This window comes from Neoarius graeffei, chromosome 8 (genome assembly GCF_027579695.1).
Source record: "Neoarius graeffei isolate fNeoGra1 chromosome 8, fNeoGra1.pri, whole genome shotgun sequence".
Classification (NCBI taxonomy): Eukaryota; Metazoa; Chordata; class Actinopteri; order Siluriformes; family Ariidae; genus Neoarius; species Neoarius graeffei.
In genome coordinates, this window is record NC_083576.1 from 24,667,816 (window position 1) to 24,687,187 (window position 19,372).

At 41.7% G+C, this 19,372-nt stretch overlaps 1 protein-coding gene across 2 annotated transcripts in view; it reads right to left on the minus strand.

The window, feature by feature from the left end:
- nlgn3a (neuroligin 3a) overlaps positions 1-19,372 on the minus strand; it is a 424,008-nt gene that overhangs the window by 260,729 nt on the left and 143,907 nt on the right. The window contains exon 4 of one of the 2 annotated variants that reach the window (XM_060927490.1): positions 705-764. The exons of the other annotated variant lie outside the window; for it this stretch is intronic. Coding sequence (XP_060783473.1) covers positions 705-764 — 60 coding nt within the window. The remainder of the gene's footprint in view (positions 1-704; positions 765-19,372) is intronic. 2 annotated transcript variants of the gene reach the window in all.

The window sequence follows — 19,372 nt, forward strand, 5'->3', positions numbered from 1 at the left end:
TAGGGGCATTGATGACTTCATCAGGTAGTCCATTCCAGTCATTGACGACTCTTATGCTAAAACTGTCCTGCCTGCATTTCTTCAAGGCTATTGGCTTGTAGATTTTGTAGTGGTGCCCTCTTGTGCGATTATCCTCAGGGAAGCTAAATAATATTTCTGGGGGGATTCTGTCAATTCCTTGGATTATTTTGAAGACCTGGATCATGTCTCCTCTTCTGCAATGGTAATAGAGAGATGGTAGCTTCAAAGTCCTCAGCGGCTCCCTCATATGGTGGATCCTTGATATGATATTATATTATATTTTATTATATTATACTTCATACCAGCAAGCAGCAAACTTGCTGGTAACGTCTTTCACTTTCGTGTGGTCATCTTCTGATATGGTCTACAGTATATGGCTTTTCCGTATGAATACACTTCCATTTGAGTTATGTCAGTTATCTCATGGTTACAAAATGTGATGAGATTTGACTTTCAATAAATTCAAAATTTTAAGGCAACTGCTAAAAAGCAAACCTTTTGAGGACAAACTCAAACAAAACCAAACCCCATTCATTCACATTCACTCTCACCATGTTGATGCTTTGTGTCATGATAATGAGGAAAAACTAATATTTACCAAAGGTTTCATTCAAACGGGACTGGGAAAAAAATTCCAAACAAATTCAAAGACATGCTACCGTCTTCATCACCAAAAAGAATACCTTCATCTTCATCGCCGTCGTTATCTGATAAATCTTCACCCTGTTTTTTAGCATGGGCTCCTATAAATAAATCAGGAAAAGACACAAAGAGGCACAACACAATTCACACGAGTACAACCATCAAGGCAGACATGGATATTCTGAAACTTGCCACTAGTCTAAGATGACATTGTATCAGCTCTCATACATTCAAATCGCTTGTAATGTTTTTGGCTTTATATACTGTTTCACATACATTTAAGACAAATATACATAGTGATTTCAAGTAAATACACACATAAGTCATATTTAATTGGACAAACCTAAAAGGAAGTTAAAACCATACTTGATGGAAAACTCCACCCTGAACGACTTCTTTACAATTTATTTGGAATATTCAAAACTGTTCAAGATTTATCATTTTAATTTAAATTTCTTTCCTCAACATCTCACGTTTATTTTCACTTTGGTTAACAGTTTCCAACATTACGCACAACACCATTTGACTACCTGCTGATAGAGGTGGCAGTGAGATTTAGCCTTTGCTTTATCTCTACCCAAAGAGAACAATGTAGCGGTGGTGTTGTCCTTTCATCTGTCCATCTCTCTCACCTCCTCATCTGCACACTTTGCTCAAACAGATCAGCTTCCACTTTCATGCTAATGTCATCGTGCGCATAGATCACCAACTAGCTGAGCCAAGTTTCTGTTGTATATCTGCACTGCATTGTGGAACTGTGAGTTCAGTGTTTTCTGTCTACATTGGATTTTACATTAATAAAAAAAAGATAATGCTCTTTTGTTTTTTGGAGAGAAGAGCAAAACCTGATAGTTATCCCTTATGTCTGAGCTTGTTTAAATATTTTTTCCTATTGAATGAATGCCTTTGTAACTGTCCTAGCAACGTCAAGCTGTGATATCAGCATGGCAGACAACTGCTAATTTCTCTCAGGAATTATGAAAATACAGCATCAAACATCAAATTAGCACCAGAACTGCTAGGCACATCACACATATTCTATTATAAACATTTCACTGTGTTTCAGGGTGGAGTGTTCCTTTAAGAGCAGATCTTAGGAAGTGTGTTTGACATGTTTAATATGATAAACGCAATGACGTTTTTAAGTAAGCCTTCTTATTAGGTTTGTCATTTACATAGTAAATTTAATATAAACAATATGCAAAATAACATTTAAAACAATCATAGACATAACCAAGAAAAATATAATAAATTAATCACTATTAATTAATTAACCTTTTCCCATGCTTATTCTACTATGTTAACTTTCTAAGAAACATTTTAAATATTAAAGGAACAGTCCACCGTATTTCCATAATGAAATATGCTCTTACCTGAATTGAGACGAGCTGCTCCGTACCATCCAAGCTTTGCGCGACCTCCCAGTTAGTCAGACGCAGTCAGACGCGCTGTCACTCCTGTTAGCAATGTAGCTAGGCTCAGCATGGCCACCGGTATTTTTTGGGGCTGTAGTTAGATGTGACCAAACTCTTCCGCGTTTTTCCTGTTTACATAGGTTTATATGACCAGTGATATGAAACAAGTTCAGTTAAAAAAATTGAAACGTAGCGATTTTCTATGCTATGGAAAGTCCGCACTATAATGACAGGCGTACTAACACCTTCTGCGCGCTTCGGCAGCGCATTGATATCTGAGCTCCGTATCAATGCGCTGCCGAAGCGCGCAGAAGGTGTTAGTACGCCTGTCATTATAGTGCGGACTTTCCATAGCATAGAAAATCGCTACGTTTCAATTTTTTTAACTGAACTTGTTTCATATCACTGGTCATATAAATCTATGTAAACAGGAAAAACGCGGAAGAGTTTGGTCACATCTAACTACAGCCCCAAAAAATACCGTTGGCCATACTGAGCCTAGCTACATTGCTAACAGGAGTGACAGCGTGTCTGACTGCGTCTGACTAACTGGGAGGTCGCGCAAAGCTCGGATAGGTACGGAGCAGCTCGTCTCAATTCAGGTAAGAGCATATTTCATTATGGAAATACGGTGGACTGTTCCTTTAAGATGTTTGGCACGAGACTGAATAAAAATGTGACCAGGATAAAAAAACAAACAAACAAACAAACAACCCCCCCCAACTCTAATATGTTATATTAGAGTTCTAATTGACAGTACATATACCATCATCAAGAACTCTGTGTGCGCGCGCACGTGTGTGTGTGCGTGTGTGTATCCACAGTCATGTGAAAAAGAAAATAAGCACATCCCATGGAAATTGTAAATATTTGTCAACCTATTTAAACAAGCAAACATTTCACAGTGCCTAAAGATAAAGGTGATACACTTGAACAAAACAACAAGGAAAATTAGCTCTTTCAATCATTTATTCAACAAAAATATCAATAGATGTTTGCTTGTTTAAACATTCTTCAGTGGAGAAAGTAAGTACACCCTTGGCTTCAGAAGCTAGTATTGCCCCCTTTCACAGAAATAACTTCTTGTAGGCATTTTGTATTATTGTCCACCAGTCTCTGATGTTGACTTGTGGGAAATTTTTGACCTCGCTTCCATGCAAAATTCCTTCAGTTGCAATATATTTGAGGGTTCTTTTGCATCTACTGCCCTTTTCAGATCTCCCCAGAACATTTCAATGGGGTTCAAATCTGGGCTTTGGCAAGGTTATTCCATAACCCTCCATTTCTTCTTTCTGAGCTATTCCTTAGTGGATTTGTGAGGGTGCTTAGTATTATTATCTTGTTGAAAGGTCCACCTCCGGTTCAAATTTAACTTTTGAACAGATGGCCTCACATTATCCTCAAGCACTCTTTGATATGATTCAGAATTCATTGTTGAATCAGTGAATGCAAGCTTCCCAGTCCCTGAGGCAGCGAAGCAACCTCAAACCATAACAGTTAAACAACCATGCTTCACAGCTGGTATGAGGTTCTTCTCCTGAAATCCATCTTTAGTCTGCATGACACATGTACTCGTACTGTGGCCAAACAACTCTACCTTTGATTCATCTGTCCAGGCCTGGTATTTGCCAATATGTTAACTGGCAATCTGTAGTCTTACTTTAATGTTCATTTTGGACCACAAAAGCTTTTTCCTGGCATACCCTCATGCAGGTCAAATTTGTTCAATCTCTTTCTGATTGTAGATGTATGCACTTTCATATCAACAGTTGCAAGAGTTACCGTATCTGCAGATCCAATGATGAAATTCTGGGGTCCTTGGAGATTTCTTTTAGCATCAAATGGTCTGCTCTTGGTCTGAATTCGTTGGGGCGGCCAGTCTTGGACAAATTGGCAGTTGTTTGAAATCTATACCCCTTGTAGATGATTTTGCTTTCATTGAAATTATTTATTTTTAATAATTTAGAGAAATTTTTAAATCCCTTGCCAGATTCATAGGCATCCACAGCCTTTTTACTGAGGCCCTTAAAGAGTTCTTTAGATCTTGGCATGATGACAGCACACGCATCAAAAGAGAACGCCAGACCCTAGGTGTCAGGTTTAAATAAGACAGGTTCCACCTGCACCTCCACCTGCAGGAGGTTCTACTCAATGGCACCTAATCTGGAACACCTGATTCTAATTTTATGGACTTGAAAGTGTGAGAAATATAAGTATGTACTTACTTTTTCCACAATGTCCTTAATTTTTTGACTGATTTATTTGTTTTTATTTAAATTAAGAAATAACTACAAAATGTCAATTTTAAGTGTCTTTTTTGGAGTATATTGCCTTTATCTGTAGGCACTGTATCATAGTGAAATGTTTGCTTGTTTAAATATGTTGAGAAAAGTCTACAATTTCCAAGGGATGTACTTATTTTTTCACATGCACACACACACACACACACACACACATATATAAAACAGTTGTTCCACGAAATCGAGTTGTACATGAGCTGATAGCTGATGAGGTGCATAGCTCCGAGTTGGCTATAAACCATGTATCACGAGATTGAGTGGAATAACTGTTTTATTATATCCACATTCACTGGATTTTGAGAAACAGAGCATTTGTGTTTTTATTTTTTGCAAATTTGATAAATAAAAACTTTATACAAAATGTCTGACAAAATAATTTCCGATTAGAATGTAAACAAACCGGTGAAATGACAGTAGCAATTTGTGAAAAATGCTATAATAATTCTTGAAAAATTAAAATGATACATTCCTAGATTCAAATACTTTTATTCCATATTGTGTTGCTTTTTTTGTAATTTTTGGGGTTTTGTTTTCAAGTAGAGTTTTAATTTTGTCCTCCGTTGGTTCAGCAACACGCTCCGCCATTTTGTTTTTCTCTACTCATGGTATATGAGCTGATAGCCTAGTAGTAGAGTAGCCAATCAGAGCACGCGATAGCTCATATCCAGTGAATGTGGATAGAATCTATCTATCTATCTATCTATCTATCTATCTATCTATCTATCTATCTATCTATCTATCTATCTATCTATCATAATTGACCATGTGTACATCTAAAAGATGTACAATATCTGCAGAAGATGTTCTAACCTACCTATTAAGAGTTCTACATGGCACAGTATCTATACAGAGAGTTCTAGATAATTAGGTAACCATTCAGAAAAAAAATCCAGTATCTATAGAGACATATAGAACTGGCCCAGTATCTACAAAGAAAGCAATAGAGTACAATAACAATCATTAACCCTTACATTTTAACCTATACACTTTGCGTGGAACTGTGTTCTGTTCATGTAAATAAGAAAAGAAAACGTTTTTTGCAGTTTGTAGCATTTTTTTTTCAGTTGAATCTGAATTGCTCCATTACAGTCCCATTTACAAGCACTCATCATAGTCTGTTTATAATTATGTCCTGCAATTATAACCTCTCGTCATGATGAACAGAGATGTCAGCTAATTATATCACATATTATGACTTACTCTGCTGGTTTACCAACAGCATCAAAATGTTTGTGCAGTAGCTCATTAATAGAAGTTAGAGAATTGGTAATAGCAGAAAACTACTCAATTTCTCAGCCAATCTGTTGCCTTCGTATGCAAGTCAGAGAAGCCAACCATCATCAACAGACAGCAACCTAGTTCTAAATAATGAGGATATGAGAAGGATTTAGCATGTTAGGGTTAGTTATCAAGTAAAATGTTAGAGAAACTGGAGAGAAGTCTCTCAGAATAAATAAAACTTGGATTTCTGTGTTTATAAATTAAATTTTACTCAGAACTACAAGCATTTATTTTTATATTTCCTTCACACTAAGAAAAAAACATTTTACAAAAAAAAAGTACTTAATATATTTCAAGGTAGAGTAATTGCATATGTATATTTTCATATACATATATGCATATGCACATTCCATATGCATATGTATAGACTATAAAACAAACCATGAAATATTCGGGTATATTGATATTGCTGCATAAAATGTAAATGTCTCTCATTTATCACATGCTATCATAATGTTGATGAATTTCACTTTCCAGACCTTTCACAATTCCGTCTCAGAAACTGGTCTCTCATTTGGGACATTATGGTCAAAAAATTAATTTTCTAATTTTACTATTTTTTTTGCATTTACCTAACACTCAATGTTTCTTTTCTCATGTTTAATAAGAATAAAGATAGTATCTTGCTTTATCTGGCCTCCACTGTGGAAATCTTTTTTGATTACAATTCAAATGCTTTTGCAAAATTGATTTACATATAAAATAACTACATCATGAAGAATTAAAGCCCCTCCTTCACAGATGAGTGAAAATGTTGAATAAATTTCCTCTTTTTGATTGCTTGGGTTAAAAATGCCAAGTTATGATGACTGAATTGATTATTCACTTAAATATGAATAATATTATACATTTTGGGTATTTGATATGGCGAAATAGGACAATAGGACACGATGGAAAAATCAAGAACACACCGGAAAGATGAGAATAACGGCGGTGGTAAAAGAACAGCGACTGTACTGGCTGAAGGTCGCGCAGGTCTCTGCTGCAGCGCGTGAGCATCGGGACATCACTACCGCACCGGACGGAGCGCGAGGCGGGGGCGAGGCAAAATTCGGGGGCGGGGCCGTAGATTCTATCAAAAGTTTGATCTAAATTGACCATGGTTGCAAAATATTGCCCAAAAATACGCAAACACGACGAAATATGAAAGTAAGATGAAAAAGAAACATTCTATTGCCTTATACTGCAAGACTAAAACAAAATAAAACTGTCAAAACTCACCTTTTCAGTGATAACGTCCGAACAGATCACTCGCGTAACAGAAAGACCGCAAATGGAAGCACGATCAATTTCTAACTGTTGGAGTGGAAAATTCCATTCTACACATGCAAATCATTAATGTGTGTCCTTCCCCGCACACAAATAACATGCTATGGTAAAAAATAGAACACAACTCATTTTATAGCTCAGAAATTCATACAAGACCAGCTACCATTGTAACATATTCTGTATGAAACATATTCTATACCTAACTTTCAGCTTTCATTTTAAAAAACAAAATCGCAGATTTATAACTAAATTTTTAGTATATGGTGTAGTGATTTTAAGTTACTACTTTTGGTGAGGTAGTGACCTTGACCCTGAGGCTTTCCGTTTAGATCAAAACACATGATCGTATTGGTTTTGGGTATGCGGAAAATGGAGTTACAACGGTTATCAAATATTTTGCATGATGTTTTATTACGGTTATGATTATTCTGTGAGCGCACTAATCCTTAAGTGTATAAAGTTACAACTTAAAGTACAATTAGTGATAACTGTAGACTTTTCAGTGGACTACAGCCTTTTAAAGGGAATGCGATGTCAACCATTTATCATGTCCCAGATCAAGCCGCCATTTTTCCACAAATTTGCAGAATTTTTGCCAAATTCTGAATATTCACATCAAAGATTTAGTTTTATCTGTATTATTTCTTTCATCATTTTATTTCAAATTAAAACCAACATCACCATTCAAAACCGTATAGTTTATTGACTGTGAGTATATTTAGTGGGGTACCCCCACAGTACCCAGTTTCTGAGACAGACCACAAACACACAGTACTGTGTAAAAGCCTTAGGCACATGTAAAGAAATGCTATAGACCAAAAATGACTTGAAAATAATTAAATGAAATGTTTCAACATTAAAAACATACTGTAAACAGCAGGGAGGGTTCCCTCAGGGAAATTAAGAATTGACCGTAAACCATAATAAATGATACAAAGTCAATATTTGGTGTGAGACGACCCTTTGCTTTAAAAAAAAAAATAAAATAGCAGTCTCAGGTACAATGAGTGCAGTTTTATAAGGAAATGAGCTGTAGGTTTTACTGAGCATCTTGCAGAACCAGCCACAGTTCTTCTGGACACGTTGACTGTCACACTTGCTTCTTAATTATGCAGCAAAACCCAGTAGCCTTCATTATGTTTTCTTTTTTAATTTGAAAAGTGGTCTCTTATGTAATATGCTGCTCAGATACAAACTTTTTTTCTGTAACGTTTAATTTTGTGCTGGAAAACAAATGTTTGGAACTCTTTTGTACTGATGTGATACTGTAGAAGTCATAAAATAGAAATCTATAGCAAAATTTGTACGGAAAAAAAATAGTGTGCCTAAGACTTTTGCACAGTACTACACTCTGAATAAGCAACCTCAAGATGGCTGCAATGCTGTTTTTTGTTTTTGACTTCTTTCTTTTTCTGTTTTTGACATCTTTTTTCTATAACGCCATTTATGTCACTCCTTTGTTGCTTACCAAGGCTTTTAAAAACAGGCTGCCATTTTGTATGAATGCCTCTGAGCGAGTATATGCTGAAGTCTGACTGTACTTGTCTCCGTGTGTGCGCATGTCAAGGCCACTGTATACAGGCTTCAGGGGGAAATCGCTCTTAAAATGAAAATGTGTCATTTTTAAGAAGTGACATTTGATTTCTGCATTTTTTTCCATTCACTGAAACCTGTGTGATGAATAAAAAAATTGCCTGAAATCAACAGCTGAAGATCAACTGCTCCCATATACTGTATATTGGCTGAGTATAATGAGCTTTTTAATACAAAGTCACTTAAAATCATGATACAAAAAAGTTAAGAAATTGGATATTCAAACTGAGGGTCGTTGATCCAGACTAGCGGTGAAAATCTTGATTTTTCTTCTCCTCTGATGTTTTAAAAAGATCTCTGAGGAATTATTGTTCTTATACAACAGAAAGTGCACCATTAATTTAACCTATCTGCACACCAGATAGTATACATTTTGTGCACTTTACGTGTTAAATGAATAAATGTGTTTTGGTGTGGAAAGGCCTTTAGACTTTGCCACAGCAGAACCACAGAAATAATTCTGAGGCGTGTATATAACTGGACGAGATCCATTTTGCTGATCAAAAAGACGGATTACTCTCGGACATGGTGCCAGCGAGCCGCCCTCCAAATACACTCCGATATTAACCTCTGTGAGCAGCAACCCATCACGGCTTGTGGTGGAGCACAGAAGAAATGTGCTCTCTCTCTCTCTATCTCCTCCCCATGACCTCCAACACACTGGACTGATGATGCACTCGATATCAGCTAAGCACTGGATGGGAAATGCACTCGCTTTGACAAAGGAGAAATACAGCGTGTCAGGATGATAACTGATTGGAAGATCTCAAAGAAGCTGAAAACATTCGCTGGGTTTTCACTGGCGGAATGCTGCCTAATAACAATCCGACGCGCTTCAGTTTACAGACTCCATCTCCAATTCTCTAGTGGCTCCCTCTTTCACCCCTTTCCAAGGCTTGCCTTCTGCTTCTATGATAAATTCCTGTCAATTTGAGACACTGACAGTTTAATGCGCAACTTGGAGGGAATGGATTTGAGAGGACAAAAAAAGACACTTAGAGATAAAGAGGATAGCAATTTCAAAAAGAAAGGGTGAGCCAAAGTTCACAACACTGCTCAGGAACAAAGCAACCCTGTTCTTTTTTTTCTTTTCTTTTTTTTCCTGAAGACTAGCAGACAGTTTGAAATTATGCGACACATTAAGAGACCTGCAATATGCCATTAGTTACTATAGCAGTGAGCCAGGCTGAGCTGCTATAAAAATAAACTGCATCTCATTGTTCCATAAAACTAATGCTCCAATAAGGATCTAAACTTAATAAACAAATTAATGCTTGACAATTTCCTAATGAACCTGTTTTAAGATGCTATGTTTTTGGAAGGGGGAGTGCACTAGAAAAAAAATCTTAAGTGGAAAACGACTGGGAGACAAATTGGCCGACACCATTTCTATCTTCCTTTTTCAGCTGTCTTGAAAACAGTCTTCAGCATTTCTATGGGGACTAGCGACAAAAGCTATTTGGAGGCTAGTCCGTTAGCGAAGAGATATACTGGGCCAGTATATGAGCAGCAGGGGGAACTGAATGGGAACTTCCTGGCCAAGCTGTGTCTTGCATTTCAAGTCAAAATGAATGAGGCGCCAGTGCTGAATGCAAAGTTCCTGCCAGGACTGGGTTTGCAACACATTTAACAGAGCTGATCCGTATCAATTGGAGGGGACATTCGAATTCTTTTTTGCTACCGCTGTACTACATACAGCTTCTCTGCCCTGCAGGACTGCACATACCGGTACACACATACACAACCTCCTTTACTGCCTTCCTCTACAGCTGGATAGAAACAAGCTTCCCAAACCTTCCAATTCCATGCCATGTTATTGCTCAGCCTAGCATGTATTGGCATTTTTCATCACACTGGCAACCTGTAGTGATCTGCTCAAGATTTTCTGCTCTGACTGCAATGTGCCATTTTAAGACCTCAACACTGACAGTGGCTTTGAAAGAAAGGTATTTATGCTGGTCGTTATGTAGATCAGATTTGTGCTCTGATGTGCAATTCTGATGCCAAATTCCCTTCTCTCAAACTATTCAAGAAATTATCTGATGTATAAATTCTTAAAGAGGTTTCTGAGCTGATAAGGCTATTTTGTGTCAGACCTCACTTGAAACATAAGAAGAATAGCTCCCTGATAAAACGCATGCTTATATGGCAAATCTGCAGCAAACAAATGAGAAAAGAATTACTGCAAGTGCAATAATTTCACTCTGTATTTTAAGCAGTGTTATTAATGTGATCCATAACAGCACACAGGAGACTACACATTTGCTGTAGTAATTAAATTAAATGGATAAATAATTTTCAGGACATATGATTGCATGGAAGATGGGCTCCTATGCAGTGTTAAAGGGTCATGTAGTTTTGAAACATTTTACTCATATGAACTCATTCAGACATGGGAAGTGCTCTGTAATACATAAAAAAACATTGTTCTGAGCAAGAGAAATTCTGACAAAATAACTGTCATGAATTCTCCTTTGCAACATGGCATATTTCCCAGCACAAGCACTGCTCTTGTGCCATTTTGTTTTGGGTTCATATCATGTGCTTTTGCTTACTTTCCAATCTGTCTCTGCTCCGATCCTAACGTTGATTGATTACCCTACTGTGTTCACCTATTCTGTGTTAAGCCTTGAATTAGCGTGTCTATGTATCCCCTGCCACTTCCCTGTGTCACTCTTGCTTGTGTTGACTTATCATCAGTTACTGTTCATTCTGACTCCCTTGATATGGACTTTAACAACGATTTTCAGACTCTCCTGAGTTTATGCACTGCTGCCTTCACTAACCATGCATTATAATGAAATCTTTTAAATTGACATATACCTAAAGAACACATGACAAATTTGAAGGATTCATCATAGTCAGACCTTCTGAGCTGTTAGTCCCATCTCTGATGAGCAGGGTGGCAAACACTGCCATGTGCAGAGATGAACGTTACAAGAAGGAAGTAATTAGATGAACTTCAGTGCAGTTTACTCACTGCAAAACCTGTCAATACTGGTGTGATTGTACTTGCGCAAAGTGCAGACTGCAGGTTTTTTTTTTTCCTCTTGTCCCCTTTCAGCTTCAAGAAATGATATTTTCAACAACATGTTTCACCACTTTGTTTTCTTTGTGAGTCTCTGGGGGTGAGTAGATTGACAGAGACCAAGGATTGAAAGGGCGATCAACAGGCTTGGAGAGCTGATGAGTTATTGTTGCTTGGCAACGGTTACTGCTGGTTTTATATCATGCTAATTTCTAAGAATTCACATCAGATTACAGGTTCATGTGCAGAAAACAATGAAGCACTTCTTTCAGTGGATCAAAAAGCTCAGGGTCTACAAGGTGAAACAATAATGATAATCACAACCTTGGTTGCAATACATCATGCTTTTCATGCCTTTCACTGACCTTTCATTCTAATAAACTATATAATTTGATTACTATCATAATTTATTTTCTTTTATAAATTACCAAGCAAACAGCACACATCATTTGTATTCTCAATAGCTCTGATAAAGCTTTTTAACTGCAGTCAAAAAAAAAGCAAAGGGAAAAAAAAAGAAAATCTCTTGCCCTCTGCATGGTACTTTAATTTGACTTAAAATGTCTAATTTCTCTAGATCCATACATTCCTACGTAACATTTATATGGCAGTGAAAAAGCTCTCCAGCTGTCAATCATAATTATGAATTCTTTCACTTGAACTAAATTTTTAATGGCCCATAAACCCCTGGATTTTCTCCATAATTTTAATAAGTTATCACAGTCCGCACAAAAAAATAGATGAAAAAGAAAACTATTTTATTTTCAGTTTCAGCCATTTTTATGACAGTGTATTACCCTATGTTCATACCAAACATGGTGAGAGCATTAAAATTCACTCTGGCTGCTCTACCAATGATGCTGGTAATTTCGTGGAAGCTCTGTGACAGAAATGAAATAAGCAGCTACAAGTTCATTTGGAATGCTTCATCTTGCAAACTTTACTTAAAAGGACCACAAAGCAAACAGATATGTCAACTGGTATCTTTGTGCCAACTGACCACAAATAGGGTATAAGTTAAGCTCATGGAATATTTTAAATGTGAAGGTAAGAAATTGATTGATAAAGGAAAATAATGAACCATTATGTTTGGTAACAAACTAACAACATAAATTAATTAAAAGCCATTTGTGAGGTGTGATTTTTGTATTTTGCGTTGATGCTAAGGTTTTTTTTTAATACATTTTTTTAAATTTATGTCCCTGTATGTAAACAGGGATACATCATTGTGGCAGTTGGGGCATGGCCAAGCGTCGGTCTGTGAATGGAGGGCAGAGTCAGGGAAGGTAAGTGGTGGAATCACTGCACCTGATGGGAATTAACCTGTGTTTGTGTGTCTTCCCCAGTGACCGCACCCTATAAAGAGGAGAGGGACAGCAGAGGAAGAGGTCTCTCTCCCGACCAGAAATGTGTGTGTGAGAGAGTGAGTGTGCACTGGTGGTGCAGTTGGCTGAAAAGCTATATGTATCTTTAAAAATAAAAGAGTTTTGAGAACTCAGTTCTGGCCTGCCGTTCTTCTGTGCTCCACCCACCTGGTCAGATACAACAGTGGTGCCGAAACCCGGGACGGAGTGCAGAAAGGAACAGCCACATGGAGTCCTCCCCCTTCAAGGACCTGGTCCATGGCCTCGCCACGGCCCAACAGAGCCAGCACCAGGTGCTGATCACCCTTCGGAAGGAGCAGGAACAACGGTTTGAAGCCCTGGTGCTGGCGCAACAGGAAGATCGCCAGGCGTACCGGCACCTGCTCGCATTGGCGGGGTCCCCGATCACCACCGCCGCGGACCCTCCCCACCTCACCCTAACGAAGATGGGTCCGCATGACGACCCCGAAGCCTTCCTCGCTCTTTTTGAGCAGGCAGCAGAGGCGTGGGGTTGGCCGGTGGAACAGTGCGTGGCGCGCCTCCTCCCCCTGCTAACGGGCGAGGCACAGCTGGCTGCGCTACAGCTCCCCGCCGACAGCAGGCTGGTCTATGCAGACCTCCGCAGGGCCGTCCTCCAATGCATGGGTTGCACTCCGGAACAGCAACGGCAGCACATCTGCGCACTGCGCCTGGAGGAGGTCGGCCGGCTGTTTGCATTTGGCCAGCAACTCCAGGACGCCTGCTGGCGGTGGCTGAGGGCCAACAACCGTGGCACCGAGGGACTCATCGAACTGGTGGCGCTGGAACAATTCGTCTCCCAACTTCCAGAAGGAACAACGGAGCGGGTCCAGTGCCATCGCCCGGCATCGCTGGATCAGGCCATCGAGCTGGTGGAGAACCATATGGCGGCCGTTCCAACGGCAGGACAGCATGTCTCCCCTTCTCCCCTCTCTTTTCTCTCTTCCTCTCTTCTGTTCCTTGTCCTCGCCCCATTCCCCCACCGCGGAGGCGGGGGCCGGCTCCACCTCAGCCGGCCTGCCGCACTCGCGGTGCCCTACCATTTCCTACTTCCTTGTCTGTGTCTTCCCCCCCTCAGGTGAGTGATCTCCAGAACACCGGTGCAGGGAGAGAGCCTGGGCCGGTATGCTGGTGCTGGGGGGAACCGGGCCACCTACAGCATCAGTGCTTGGCGATGGAGGTGGGCGCAGTGGTCCGGATAACCGATGCGCCGGGGACCGCCCTTGATCGGGCCGGAGCATATCGCATACTGGTGAGTATCTAAGGGGATACGTATTTGGCTTTGGTGGACTCTGGCTGTAATCAGACCTCAATCCACCAAAACCTGGTGCAAGACGAGGCATTGGGGAGAGCACAATTGGTGAAGGTGTTGTGTGTGCATGGGGATGTTCACAACTACCCCTTAGTGTCAGTCCACATTCTATTTCGAGGGGAAAAATTTAGAGTAAAGGCGGCGGTTACTCCTCGCCTTACCCACTCGACAATTCCGGGGACTGATTGGCCAGGATTTCAGGAATTAATGATGCATTTAGTGAAGAGTGGGGCCTGCCATAGTTCAGCGGGGGGAGGGTCCGGAGTGGCATTGGTGGGAGCAGCTGTCACAGAGCCGTCTACGTCATCACCGCGTCAGAGTGAGGAGCAGCATACTCCTCCTCCCTCTCTCAGGGATTCCCTCGCGGATTTCCCGTTAGAGTAGTCGCGAGACAAGACTCTGCGGCATGCGTTTGACCAAGTGAGAGTAATCGATGGTCAAACTCTCCAGCCAAATCCCACCCCGTCCTTCCCCTATTTTTCCATTATTAAGGATAGGTTATACCGAGTGACGCAGGACACTCAGACTCAGGAGCAAATAACACAGCTTTTAATCCCAAAGAGCCACCGGGAATTTATATTCCAGGTGGCTCACTTTAATCCCATGGCCGGACACTTGGGGCAGGATAAGACACTAGCCCGAATAATGGCCCGGTTCTATTGGCCTGGGATTCGCAGCGATGTCCGTAGGTGGTGTACAGTATGCCGCGAATGCCAGTTAGTAAATCCCGCGGCCATTCCAAAAGCGCCTTTGCGCCCTCTGCCATTAATCGAGACCCCACTCGAAAGAATTGGGATGGATCTCGTCGGGCCATTAGATTGGTCAACATGAGGATATTGCTTTATTTTAGTTCTGGTGGACTATGCAACGCGATATCCGGAAGCAGTGCCTCTTCGCGATATCTCAGCACGTAGTATTGCAGAAGCACTCTTCCGTGTCATCTCCCGAGTCGGAATCCCCAAAGAGATTCTGACTGATTAAGGCACTATGTTTATGTCACGCACACTGCGCGAACTGTATGGGTTACTGGGAATTAAGCCTATCCGCACCAGCGTTTATCACCCACAAACGGATGGCTTAGTCGAACGGTTTAATTGCACCCTCAAAAACATAATTAGGAAATTTGTAAGCAAAGATGCATGCAACTGGGATAAATGGCTCGAGCCCCTGTTATTCGCAGTGCGAGAGGTCCCGCAAGCCTCCACGGGGTTCTCCCCATTTGAATTATTATACAGGTGTAAGCCGCATGGCATTCTGGATGTGCTACAGGAAAACTGGGAGGAGGGACCTTCAACCAGTAAAAACGAAATTCAATACGTTATCGACCTGCGCGCCAAACTCCACACGCTCACCCACCTAACCCAGGAGAATTTGCAGCAGGCCCAAGAACGTCAAGTCCGTCTGTACAACAGGGGCACACGCCTTAGGGAATTCACACCGGGAGATAAAGTACTTGTGTTGTTGCCCACATCGAGCTCCAAATTGATCGCCAGGTGGCAAGGACCCTTTGTGGTCACACAGCGAGTCGGGGACGTCGACTATGAGGTGAGGTGAACGGACAGGGGTGGGGCATTACAGATTTACCACCTCAATCTACTAAAACTTTGGAACGAGGAGGTCCCCATGGCATTGGTGTCGGTAGTTCTGGAGAAGGCGGGGCTGGGGCCGGAGGTTCAAAAAAGAAAACTGACATCGCCCACTGCTCCGGTCCCCTGTGGAGACCACCTCTCCCCGACCCAGCTCACGGAGGTCGCCCAGTTGCAGACAGAATTTTCTGACATGTTCTCGCCCCTGCCCGGCCGCACCTGCCTCATAGAACACCACATTGAGATGCCCCCGGGGGTAGGAGTGCGCAGCCACCCTTACAGACTGCCAAACACAAATAAAAGGTGGTTCGGGAAGAACTCGAGGCCATGCTCGAAATGGGCATCATCGAGGAGTCCCACAGTGACTGGAGCAGCCTGGTGGTCTGGTTCCCAAGGCCGACGGGTCGGTCCGGTTCTGTGTGGACTATAGAAAAGTCAACGCGGTGTCTAAATTTGACACGTACCCAATGCCTCATATTGACGAGTTGCTCAATCGACTAAGCACGGCTCATTTTTATTCGACACTGGATTTGACAAAGGGATATTGGCAGATCCCTTGACTCCGCTATCCTGAGAGAAAACGGCCTTTTCCACACCGTTTGGCTTACACCAGTTCATCACACTTCCTTTTGGGCTGTTTGGGGCACCCGCTACGTTCCGGTGGCTTATGGATACTTGGATGATATTATTATTTACAGTAATGACTGGCCGCGGCACTTAGAACACCTAAGGGCCATCCTTAGGTCGCTGAGGCGAGCGGGTCTCACAGCCAACCCGAAGAAGTGTGCGATTTGGGCGGGTGGAAGTACAGTATCTGGGTTTCCATTTGGGCAATGGGCAGGCGCATCCCCATATTAATAAGACAGCAGCAATTGCGGCCTGCCCGAGGCCCAAGACCAAAAAGGGGGTGAGACAGTTCCTGGGGCTGGCTGGCTACTATCGTAGGTTTATACCTAATTATTCGGATGTCACCAGCCCGCTGACTGATCTCACTAAAAAGGGAGCACCAGATCCGCTTCAGTTGACGGAGCAATGCCAGCAGGCTTTCTCGGAGGTAAAGGCTGCACTGTGTGGGGGGCCACTGTTACACTCCCCTGACTTTTCTCTCCCCTTTATTTTGCAGATGGATGCATCAGACAGAGGGCTGGGGGCTGTTCTGTCCCAGGGGGTGGAGGGGGAGGAACGTCCAGTGCTGTACATCAGCCAGAAGCTGTCGGTGCGTGAGGGCAGGTACAGCACAATCGAAAAGGAATGCCTCGCCATCAAGTGGGCAGTCCTTGCCCTCCACTACTACCTGCTGGGGCACCCTTTCACCCTCTGTTCAGACCACGCGCCCTTGCAGTGGCTCCACCACATGAAGGACGCTAATGCGTGGATCACCCGTTGGTATCTGGCACTCCAGCCGTTTAAGTTCGAGGTGGCCCACAGGCTGGGGGCGCAGATGGTTGTGGCGGATTTCCTCTCCCGTCAAAAGGGGGGGGGGGGGGGTCGGCTACAGGCCAGACAGCTCTCCGGCCTGAGTCAGGTGGTGGGGGTATGTGGCAGCGGGGGCGTGGCCAAGCGTCGGTCTGTGAATGGAGGGTGGAGTCAGGGAAGGTAAGTGGTGGAATCACTGTACCTGATGGGAATTAACCTGTTTGTGCGTCTTCCCCAGTGACCGCGCCCTATAAAGTGGAGAGGAAGAGCAGAGGAAGAGGTCTCTCTCCCGACCAGAAATGTGTGTGTGAGAGAGTGAGTGTGCACTGGTGGTGCATTTGGCTGAAAAGTTATATCTTTAAAAATAAAAGAGTTTTGAGAACTCAGTTCTGGCCTGCCATGCTTCTGTGCTCCACCCACCTGGTCAGATACAATAATCATAAATAATGGGGAAACCTACTACTGCAAGTATTAATTTCTCTTCCATTGTACTTGGGAACGGATTAGACGGAACCAAAATTTAGACAACTGTTTCTCGAATATTCTTTAGAGTGGAGCACTTCGAAATTCCGATTGATTACTGCTGAACTGTGAATATGCTCATTCCCATAAATTTGCCTGGATTTCAACATTATTTTGACACCTCCATTACCCAAGATGTGCCACCAATGATCTTACCACCAAGAGATGCTGGCTCACGAAGAAAATGAATGACAGCTCATTGTTATGATGCTTTTGCCATGTTTGGGGTGAACATAGGGCAATGGCAGCTGGTGGTCTTTGAAACAGGGCAAGCTCAGTTTTAGTTCTATGTAATAAAATTTTTCAATTATTTGTTATTTGTCATTAGTCAATTATTTATTAATTTGTAGTTATTTATATGTGAATTTTGCCATGTTCTACTCTGACTCTGCCAAGTAAACTTAAGCATGCACAAGAACTTAAGTGTTCCTTGCTTTTTGCATGCCTTTTGTATCCCCTGTCAAAGTTGGCCACATCGCCAAAACCCAGTTTTGACCAAATAATACATCCCTGGGATGGTCTCATTAAGAGACAAGGCCAACAGTACATTCCCTTGGTCAAAGCACTCCCAGTTAACCAGTTTACTTTGTCATACCAAGACAGCTAAAATGAGCGATTATGTCTCCTTGACTTTAGAATGAAATCGATGTTGGGCATTGATCTGCCCTGTTTAATTTTGAGCTTCTCCTCATACGGAAGAGCATCAAATGTCTTCTCCAAAATCAGGTTGGCAACATTAGCAATGTTTGCCATTTCGCACAGCTAACAGCTGGCTAGATTTCCCCTCTATTGCCTGGCTTAAAATAAACAGCCTTTACTGAACCAAAACGAAAGCAAGTAACAAACTCATGAACTGTATATTTACAATTTTATTTACAGTATATACAAATGTAAATAGGAGCCATATATTTGTAGGAAAGGAACAAGAATGAGCAGCAGCTAGTCTCATGAGTTCACTTGCCAACACAATACATGGACTGAGCTTGAATCCCTCCTATGCGACGTATAACTTTAAAATGCTGTCAGTCACATAGCATTCAAAAGAGATTTGAAAGTTCCTCCAGTCATCATACAGAAGCCTAGGGTCCAGTCCCACCTTACTGTCAGCAACTGTCCAAAGACCCCCAGTGAAGCCAGGTGTCCGGAAATTATATTTTAAAAGCATATCATCCAATCAATGTCTAGCTTTGCTGCACTAAGCTCAAAGCATATCCTGTAGTGGCATTAAACTACAGAGATGCTGAGCATCAGTGGGTTTTCAGTCAGTCATGCTTCCACAGGCTTCTATGGGGGAAAAAAAAATCACATGATCAGATTATGATGACCAGCAAGAAACAACTGTGGAATGAACTACCCGTAAAGCTGAGCACTTTCTAGCACAAAATATTGATTTGGAATAAGAGAGTTAAGCAGGGGCGTCAAAAGCATTTTTAATGTGGGGGAGACACACTGGTGGGGGGTCTGGGGGTCCTCCCCCAGAAAATTTTGAATTAATTAGATGCCATTTCCTGCATTCTGGTGTATTTTTAACAGGTTGTTAAACACCTAATTTTACCTACAAAAGTCACTTAATTCAATGACTATTTTAGAGACTCAATAATAAGT